The 9,298-nt window shown below is 54.0% G+C and overlaps 1 protein-coding gene across 9 annotated transcripts in view; it reads left to right on the forward strand.

The window, feature by feature from the left end:
- The window catches only part of LOC109542950, a 10,170-nt gene extending 1,067 nt beyond the window's left edge, over nucleotides 1-9,103 (forward strand). The window contains exons 4-26 of one of the 9 annotated variants that reach the window (XM_048665867.1): nucleotides 202-695; nucleotides 750-1,001; nucleotides 1,063-1,233; nucleotides 1,287-1,556; nucleotides 1,616-2,002; nucleotides 2,057-2,548; nucleotides 2,603-2,905; nucleotides 2,957-3,058; nucleotides 3,112-3,381; nucleotides 3,433-3,606; nucleotides 4,308-4,880; nucleotides 4,937-5,164; nucleotides 5,216-5,392; nucleotides 5,448-6,362; nucleotides 6,408-6,779; nucleotides 6,834-7,415; nucleotides 7,467-7,534; nucleotides 7,598-7,685; nucleotides 7,738-7,878; nucleotides 7,944-8,340; nucleotides 8,400-8,695; nucleotides 8,747-8,915; nucleotides 8,966-9,103. In XM_048665867.1, coding sequence (XP_048521824.1) covers nucleotides 202-695; nucleotides 750-1,001; nucleotides 1,063-1,233; nucleotides 1,287-1,556; nucleotides 1,616-2,002; nucleotides 2,057-2,548; nucleotides 2,603-2,905; nucleotides 2,957-3,058; nucleotides 3,112-3,381; nucleotides 3,433-3,606; nucleotides 4,308-4,880; nucleotides 4,937-5,164; nucleotides 5,216-5,392; nucleotides 5,448-6,362; nucleotides 6,408-6,779; nucleotides 6,834-7,415; nucleotides 7,467-7,534; nucleotides 7,598-7,685; nucleotides 7,738-7,878; nucleotides 7,944-8,340; nucleotides 8,400-8,695; nucleotides 8,747-8,915; nucleotides 8,966-9,050 — 7,006 coding nt within the window. In that variant the 3' untranslated portion in view covers nucleotides 9,051-9,103. Of the gene's footprint in view, nucleotides 1-201; nucleotides 696-749; nucleotides 1,002-1,062; nucleotides 1,234-1,286; nucleotides 1,557-1,615; nucleotides 2,003-2,056; nucleotides 2,549-2,602; nucleotides 3,059-3,111; nucleotides 3,382-3,432; nucleotides 3,607-4,307; nucleotides 4,881-4,936; nucleotides 5,165-5,215; nucleotides 5,393-5,447; nucleotides 6,363-6,407; nucleotides 6,780-6,833; nucleotides 7,416-7,445; nucleotides 7,535-7,597; nucleotides 7,686-7,737; nucleotides 7,879-7,943; nucleotides 8,341-8,399; nucleotides 8,696-8,746; nucleotides 8,916-8,965 lie in introns of those variants that run through there. The other 8 variants (XM_048665863.1, XM_048665868.1, XM_048665869.1 and 5 more) reach the window with 8 other exon arrangements.
- Nucleotides 9,104-9,298: the final 195 nt, after the last annotated feature.

The raw sequence follows: 9,298 nt of genomic DNA on the forward strand, positions 1-9,298 counted from the left end.
TGTAAGCGTTCAAGCAAACCACTTCTGAAGATGCAAGCCACTCGTGCTTGCGAAACGTCAGGAAGAAATTCTACCGAACGACGACCTAAAAACCCATTAGTTTCAAGAAATAGCCTCGAAAGTCTATCTCTTTTGGTATCGATCGGGTTTCTTCACTCTAAAACTTGCACAGCTCTTTATTATCTATGTCCTCACATGCAGCAAAGTGCGGGAACTGGAAGAGGAGTTCACGAAGCGCATGAAGATGCAGCGGAAGATGTTCAAGACGATCACAGCCAAAACCATCACCTACCCCAATCTGGTGGAGAACCTGAAGAAAAGCCGCCCACTGGTGGAGGAGCGCCAGCCCCCGCAGCCTGAGCGGCCGACCATCAAGGTGGTCCAGCCCCCCCAGCAACAGACGAGGGACGGGAGCGACGCCTCCATCAAGAGCCACCCGATCATCGGAGCGGCCAGCAAGGAGGCCAAGATGAAGCTGAAGTCCAAGTTCGTGCAGCTGCTGCTAAGGTCGACGCGCAGCTGCACCCAGCCACAGGAGACGTCCATGCAAGAAAGCGACGAACCAGCGCAGTTACCAGACGACACTGAAGCCGGCGGGGTTTTGGACGACTTCTCGATCAAAGACCCCAAGAGGGTGTGGATGGACCACATCAGCACCAGCCCCCTGAGCTTGGAGGACGTTTGCCTCAGAGAAGGTTCCTAGAGTGGACCTTGTCTTCCCTTCACTCAGCTAGTGTTTTAATCATCAGGAAAATCTTCCGGCACAGAGCTGGTGGGAAATCCCAACGCCAGCCAGATGGAGGAAGAGGCCACCGAAGGGCCTCGCCACGAGCTGAAGACGAAGCAAACCGCTACAGACCTTACAAAGGGCGACACAAGTCTGGGGAACTTGACCAGGGGCGACTTAAGGCCGAAGATGACCAGGAACAGAGCTCGACCAGCGGTGGGCAAAAGGGCGCCGGAGGCCGCCAGAGCTTCGCTCTATCACACCGAGCGCAAAGGTGATTTGTGATTGATGCAGTTGATGCATGCCTGATTGCAACTGTGCACGCGGTTTTCCAGCAGGAACCTCCAGGGGCGAAGACCCTAAACCCACTGGAGCCAGCGACGTGCTGGAACAAGAGCACCCGGCCCCGAAGGCTGACAATCTCCTGGGGGCGGAGCCTGAAATGCCCCCAAACGTCGCCCCAAAGCCCCAAAGCGACGATGTCCAGAACATCAAACCATCCACAGGTAAGAGCGCAACTTCCTAAAGTTTTTAAAAACGTGCGCAACTCCTCCCACAGACCCAAATGCGGTGGAGACCAGGTACGAGGACTTGTACCTGCTGGTGCGCGCGCAAAAGTGCCTGGACCCGCCCACTGAGGTGGAGGAGCTGAACGAGCACGCGCGCGACAAGGACGCCGCATGCACCAAGCAGCGCCAGAAAGAGGCGGAACACCATCGCGTCGAAGACCTGAAGAACCAGGCGCAGTCGCTGCCCTCCCTTAAAACCCCCAATGTGGTACCGCGCATCGACAAAATCAACGACCGCCTGCAGGAACGATCCCAATTAGGTTCTCCTACTTTCGCCAATCGACTGCACCCTTCAACCATTCATCCTGAACTTTTGCAGCCGAGAATGCCAAAAACGCGATCCAAAGCCTCACCAGCGTCCCCCGGCCAGCGGTGGAACCCCCGAAGAAACGCCTGCTGCTGTTCAAGAGGGCGCCGGAGCGCAAATCGCGCCTGGACAGTCAGTCCAAGTGCGACAAACTCAATCAGGCGGCCAGGGAATGGGCGCAAAAGCACCGGAAGCGCCCGGCGCCCCATTCGTACACTCTGGAACAATCCAGCGCCAAGGCGCCCAAGCCGGAGAAGCTGAAAACCCGGGAAAGCGACCTCAAGGAGGGCCAGTTCCAGAAGACCCAGCAGGAATTGGAGGAGTTCTACCGGAAAAAGAGCCAGGAGTGGAACCAAATGCCCGGGGAAAAGAGCGAATGGGCTGCTTTGAGAGCCAAACGTTAGCCAACTACGAAGACTTTGTAGTCGCAATCACTCAGTTAATTCTTTGCAGGGATCCTAAAGGGCCCCATCGAGGTGATCGAAGTGCTGGCGCCCACCACTTTCATCAAAGAGGAGAATGTCATCCTGTTTGCCCCGAGCTATCGAGGCAAACTGGCCAAGGAGGAGCAAAAGCCCGAGCTGAAGCCCGACAAATCGGAAACGGAGGACACTAAGGAAGACACCGAGAAGGAGCAGTTCCCCAAACACGGCGCCGCCAATGAAGGCGGGACAGAAGGGCAAGGAATAGAATCTTCAGCTGCTTCGGACGGCAGCAACTTGAAGCCCCAGGAAGGCCAGAAAAACGAGTCTGAGGCGAATCCCCAAACCTCCACGCAGGAAATCAGCTACCAGACAGCGGACGTGTCCAAGGACTACCAGGAGCACATTTTGAAGCAGTTTTTCAACGCGAAACTGCTGTCAGGCGGCCAGCAGAGCGTCTACATGCCGAAAGAGCGCCTCATCATCAACAACATCAAAGAGCAGGAAGACGATTGCAAATCTGGTGAGTATCCAGGGGCGTTGTTGGGAGTCTTTCGGGGAAAACTGAGTGTTCCAGATGGGGCTGTGCTGAGGCCAGGGGATGAAATAGTGTTTGTCGGCAACAGCGGCCCATCAGCCAATGAGCTGAGCGCGATCCTCCCCAACCGGCTGGAAAAAGCCCTGGTGACTTCCGAGTCTTTGGGCTGCCAGTTGGCCGTCGCTGAGAGCCGAGCGCTGATGGACACCCGAACCCAAATCGACGACATGATGAAGAAGATCAGCCAGCTGGAGATCATGGTCCAGCAACAGCAACAGTCCCTAGCCAAAGAAGACCAGCTGGCCAACAAGATCAGGGCGCCTCCCCCCAAGCGCCCCGAAGGTACGGGAGACCGCACAAAGGCCCAGGCGCCTTCAGCCCTCAATGTTGCAGACAAAGACAAGAAGCAGGAGCGGCCCAAAGGGCCCCATGACGTGGTGTTGCCCCCTAAGGGCGGGAGCTGGAAGCCGGAGGACGGTCCCGCAAGGCAAAAAAGTGAGTGCTGTGAGTGCCGCAGGCGAAGTTGAGGTTCACTGTTGATGCTTTAGGTCAAGACAATTGTGGGCGGCCAAGTGAGTTGAGTGCAGTCGTTGCACGCCCCAAACGCTGCAAGGAGCTGGAAGAACCCGCTGAAAAGCGTGGCCAAACAGAGGCAACGGTTCTGCTCGATTCCGCTCAAAAACCTGCGAAAAAGATCATCAAAACCCCCAAGTCCCAAAGTCTGGCCAAAGCGGAGGAGCAGCAAGCAGCAGGAAAGCCCAAACTGGAGGCTAACAAAAGCACCTACGAAGGCCTGCAGCTCAACAGCCTAAGCGCCGGTAAGTTCGGGGCCTGCTCAAGGGAAACGTGGCCCGTATTGATGGATTTAGGGCGGAAAACAGGGACGCGAAGGCCGGCCAGCTGCTCGCCGGTGGGCCCCCGAGTGAAGAAAAGCGATCAGCCAGCCTCAAAGGCCGGCAAAAGTCATTTGGAGACGGGCAGGACCAAGTTCTCCAGCTGGTCAACCTGCAAGTTCCACCCGCCGGCCAAAAACGCCCCCGAAGGTACCCAATTTGTTAACCTTTCACGGTAATACTTTACATACAATCTGGTACTGCGATTGCCGATTAAGACTATGCTCACCTTATAGTAAATCTCGACATACAACATTTTTCCTATACATTTTTCGACCTAGTGCCGTTTTCCAGGACTTTTCACCCTCTGAAATTCGCCAATTTTCCAAACAAAACAACGGTCGCCATGATGGTTCAGCTCTTTGCGCTGACGTGCCACTCGAAATTTTTCGCGTGGTTGCCAGTACTATATTAGCACTTTCTTAACATCACCACTTTCTTAACCTTTTCATGTACATAAATCATTTAATATAGAATTGATAATAATTAGTAATACCCAGATGATAGATTTTCACTACTTTTCCGATTCTCATCATCATTCCAATTAACCGATTAAGATCTGACACGCGTTCTAGACATCCATAGTGGAACCGAGGCTGGAAATACTTTATTGGCAACATGGCTGACCAGTATGCCATTTCCGGCTGCGCGTATCGTGCGTACGGGCATGTGCCCGTGCCACAGCAGACTGGATCGTAAAGTATTACCTTAAATAACCTCTATAACCTAGCTTGACTGTCACGTCTTACGTCAACTATGAATCAATTTGAATTGTTTCCTTACGTTTTGCGTATTACCTCTTACGGTTTGCGTTTTGCGTTACGGCGACTATAAATCCAGCTTTATTGCAGGCCCGCATCAAGGCGAACCCAAGTCGATTAAACGCGCTGCCTCCGATGCGGCCGCAGGCAGCAAAGCCTCCAGACCAGCCCCTAAGGAATCGTCCAAAACCTACCTGGGGCCGGACTACGCCATTTCCAAAATAGTGAAACGGCTGCCCTTGAAAACCGTCAAAGGGGCCGAGTTGGAGGGGAAATTGCCCGGAAATCCTCCCTTTCAAGCACCAAGCAAACCAGTGCCGAAGGTTTTAAAGGCCCCAGTGAAGAAGCCCAGGTCTGTGGTAGAGCTCTACACGCAACGAATCCAGGAAAGAACCAAACGAAAACCCCATGAAGACAACCACAACGAAGCTCTGGAGCTGTCTGAAGACTCGAAGAAGGCAGAAGACGTCGCCGATTTTCGGCAGGATCCGTGTGGATGCGTGGCGGACAGCAACTTGAAGCAGGCTGAGCCGATCGGGACTTTAACAGTGATTTTACCGCAGAAATCCTGCAGTCGCTCCCCTCAAGGGCGCACACTTAACGCCACCGGCTACAAGAGCGAAAGAACATTCTCCAGTGGCAAAAGCACCATAAGAAAAGCCCGTGAGTCGACTGCTGCTGCAGCCGGCGCTGGTTTCATCAAGCTTGGTTTCTTGCAGCGATTTCCACCAGTTCAGGCCCCAAATTCAGCGATGCCACCAAAAAACCGCCCAAGAAGGAGAAGACTGCGCTTTTTCGCATCCAGAGCGACGGCGAAGTGTTCATCGTAAAAAAAGCCGATGACTCCTCCTCCGGAAAACCCGCAAACGCGCCCCCAACTTACGACTATATGGACCGCGTGAAGAACCAGGTAGAAGTTCACGAGGCCGCAGATGAAGACCAATCAGGTAAGCGCGGGTGATTGATCTGCGACTCACCGTACAAGTCGGGGTTTGCAGGGCCGCGCCTCAAGGCGGAAATTCGAACAATTTACAACAAAGACCAATCGCGAACGATCAGCGAAAGCTCCAAACACCCAGCTCGAAGACCGGAAAATCGAGCGCAGGCTTGGAGGCCGCTGTTTGGCGATCTGAGCGCGCCCGATTTCCAGCAGATTAGGGACGAGTTCTTCCAGCGTAAGCCCAACAAATTTCACGTTTCTCCCGAAACACGAGCTTAATCCCGTTTCAGACCCGCCCAAGGAGAAGTTCATCAAACCCCAGTCGATCTCCACCGATGGCTTGGTTAAAAAGCCCGTGAATCCACCGGAAAGTCAGCCCTCAACCCCAGAAAAACCCAGTGGCGGATGCGATTCCATGCTCCTGAACAAGCGATACTCGCAAATGCTGCGGAACATTGAAAAGCGGCTGGCAGAGAAGAGGAAAAATGCAACAAAGCCCAAATCGGCTGAAAGGCCGGAGGCCGCGCCCCCAACGGATGGTCTCTACACCCTGAAAGCTCCCCAGCAAAAAATCCCGCTGACCGAAAGGATCAGGGATACCCTCTATCAACTGCGCCAGCCCCTCAGGGCCCACAGCTTTGACAGTGCGGAAGCCACCCTGGCCCAGAAGAAGAGGATTCTTTACGAGTCAATTCTCAAAGTGAAAACGTCCACGCCAAAGCTCATTGCCGACGACCGCCTGAACCGGGAGGTGGAGACCTGGAGTCGTTCGCTGCGGGAAAACGTGGAGAACCGCAAGTCCCTCACAGGTGGGGGTTTGGAGGCAGCCGGGCCCCAAAGCCGCGCTCCGCCCCCGAAGCCAGCCCCAAAAAGCCGCTCGAGTTGCTCCAGTTTCACCCAAGTGAAGAAGCTGATCTCTGAGGACAATCTGGCTGGCGAAGTGGAGGCTTGGGGGCTGTCGCTGCTGCACAGCATGGAGAAGCAGAAACCGGCCAGCCCCATCTCCGTGCAACAGCCCCGGCCTCCGGACAGTCAGGCGAATGAGCGCTTCTGCAAGCCCGACACCAAAGTGCAGTTTAAGGCGGCGCGCGAACAGCCAAAGCGAGAGCCCGGCAAATACCCCCTGCCCCATGAGGAGAGATTCATGTGTGTGGAGAAGAGCATGAGGAACAAGCTGACGAAGGAAGCGCAGCGCACCAAACCAGGTAAGCGATTGGCTGAATGGGCACAGAGCCTCACCGATTGGACAGTTGCAGTGGCGGCAGCCAGGCCGAAGAGGGCGGACAGTCCGAAACCAGTCAACCAAGTGGACATCAACCAGCTCCGGAAGACTTTCACAGTGGCGAGTCGCACGGAAATGGAAAAGCGCCGCAAAAAACTGGAGCTGCAGGAAGCGGTGTTCAACGGCAAGAAGGAGCTGAACGCGCAGCAGCAAGAGCAGCGCTCCAAGAAGGACAAAGTGGGGCAAATGAACAGCGCAGCCCTGGACCTTTTGCGGAAGAAAAGCGTCCAAGACGAGCAGGAGATGAGCAGAGGAACCCGGCGGCAAAACATGTATGGGAACGGAGCCAAAGCTGTGAAGCCCAGTGTGGGAAACGGGCCATGGGGCCACAAAATTCGCCGTATGTATTTGCAACTAACCCAGACACCAGGGGAATGCTTAGGTTGATCCGTAGCCAGCTCAGTAGATAAGAAGAGGTTCCACAGCGGAACCAACATAAACGGCACCTCAAACAAAGAGGTTCTGATGTCCAGAGCGGAGTTTCTGCGCCTGAGAAAGGCCGCCTCCGAGCGCAAGGTTCTCGAGCCACCAAACCACACGGTAGAGGCGAAAAAGGAGGCCATTCCAGGGGAAATGTCGCAAGCAAAGGTGACAACCGAAGACGAAAAACAAGAGGAACACGCTCAGCAAGCAGCTGATCTGGATCAGAACGCTAAGGCAGAACTGCTCAACGGTGCATCGGACTTGAAAACGCAGGCCAAAAATCAGTTCGAGTTGTTGTTCCCCGCAGTGGAGCCCAAGGCGGGAGTGGAAAACCTGGGGGCGGAAATCGAGAAGTTTTTCGACGCCAGACCTAGCGGCGCTCCAGTTTCCAGCCAGCAGGGCCGAAAGAGTGAGTTGGGCGCCGCTTCAGAGACTCAGAGGGGTGCTCCTGGCCCGCAATTGACCACTGATGGCTTGCACTATAAAATCGCGCAAATGGCCAAAGCGATAGTGGACGATTTGAGGGTGCAGGACAGCCTGAAGAGTCTTACTGGTAAGGAGACTTATCGCTTGTTTAATTAAGCTTGGCTTTATCGTCGTCTAGACCCCGCCGAACTGGAGGTCACTGCAAAGAGCCACGACCAGGGGGCCGAAGGGATCGCCTCGCACGAGGTGGGACTTCTAGACACTCCATAGTCCACAGAGGAGAGGGTTGACTAACTGACTGCATTTCAGGTCGTAGGGGAGTTTTCAAAGTGCGACAACAAATGCGGGGCCATCATTAAATGCGTAGTTCACCGGGAAGAAACCCCTAACGCAGCCGGTGAGTTTCTGCTCCAGTGTGCCTCACTCAACTACAACTTTGTCGGGTTTAGATTCACCTGATACCAGGGAAGAGGACGCTGTAAAATCGGCAGTGGACAAAATGGTGGAGTTGAAACGCAAAAACAAAGCCAGCAGGCGACTGAAGTCCACCAGCTTACAGAACATGGTCCTGCAGCCCGAGGCCGACTCAGGTAAGGAAACCGCTAAGGGCCGCAATAGCGAACTGAGAAGACCTAGCCGTTGACTGTACCCCTAGATAAAGAAGAGCCTGCAATAGTTAAAGGGGCAAATTTTATTTTCAAGCAGCCGAAGCCCCGGGAAAGCCCTAAATCGCCCTGCCAGCAGCTGGTTTTGCCCATGAAAAAGCCCACATTTCAGGGCGGGGGCCTATCGGAACACCAGTCCACTCTGGATCAGCCTCTGGGCGATGCCATCAGGTCAGTTCCCAAGGAAACGAAGACTCAGAAGCCAGCTGATGCTCTAAGGCGGGCTAGGGCGGATCCATTGGCTAGATATCGGCACCTCCGGATCACCTACGTCACGATAAAAAGACCCAACCGGGAAGCGGATAAGGAGACTTTCCTGCCGGCTGCCACTGCAAGCCCCACAGACGACAAAGACGAGGGGGAACGGAACAGGATTTTGAACTACCGGTAGGTAAATTGCTGATGTTTTCCGAACGCAAAGTCAACGTTTGAACCCGTCGGGGCAGGTTCCAACTGCTCAAGCGCCTAAACGAGGACTTTCACAAACAACAGCAAGACCGGCTGCTTCCTCCCGTAAGCTCCCAGGAAACCACTGTGGGGGGTGACAGTGCTTGGGACGTCAAGTCGTATTTGGAGGAAGAAATGAAAGCAACCAGGACAATATTCAAGGAAACAACGTCCCGAAGTGCCAGCACCAGCAAAACTCTTGACAAAAAGGCGGGCGTTCTGCCGCCTAAGAACAGCGACGACAAGAAGCCGGGAGGGCGACGAAGCTTTTCAACGGATTCACAGAAAGGACCAGGTACAGCTGAATGATCCACCGCCGCTCGTTAAACCGCATGTTTTCCCCAAGATGAAACGGGGATCGAAATCTGCCAGTCCCAACTAACCCTGCCGGAAACGGATGCGGAACCACCCGAAAGCTGTGCGCAAGGATTCGATGTCCTTGAGGCTGTGCCCGAAGCCTTTGAGTGCCCCAGCCCGCAATTGGAGGAACATCGGCAACAAAACCTCTACTATCGGTGAGCTGATTAAGGCTTTTTCTTAAAAGGTCTCATAACAAAAACTCTAGATATCACAAATGGAGCTTCACGGACTTGCACAACTATCTACAGCAGCATCGCGTCGATGCGACGACTCAAAGTGGAAAGCAGTGACTTAATGGCGTGTATTAATTGTTCTCTGTACAAGTAAACTTAAATCAACTGCCGCTTTGTGTCTGCGATCGTAACAGCAATAAATCTTTATCAAAATTTAACAAAACACACGTAAATCTAATGGGTTTTTGGGGATTTTAGCCTGTTCTGCGGAAGAACTGAACGCGGGTTCTGATGAGAACAGTGTAAGCGTTCAAGCAAACCACTTCTGAAGATGCAAGCCACTCGTGCTTGCGAAACGTCAAGAA

This window comes from Dendroctonus ponderosae, unplaced genomic scaffold (assembly GCF_020466585.1).
Source record: "Dendroctonus ponderosae isolate FM_Combo_2020 unplaced genomic scaffold, Dpon_F_20191213v2 Dpon_F_20191213_4, whole genome shotgun sequence".
NCBI classification, from domain to species: domain Eukaryota; kingdom Metazoa; phylum Arthropoda; class Insecta; order Coleoptera; family Curculionidae; genus Dendroctonus; species Dendroctonus ponderosae.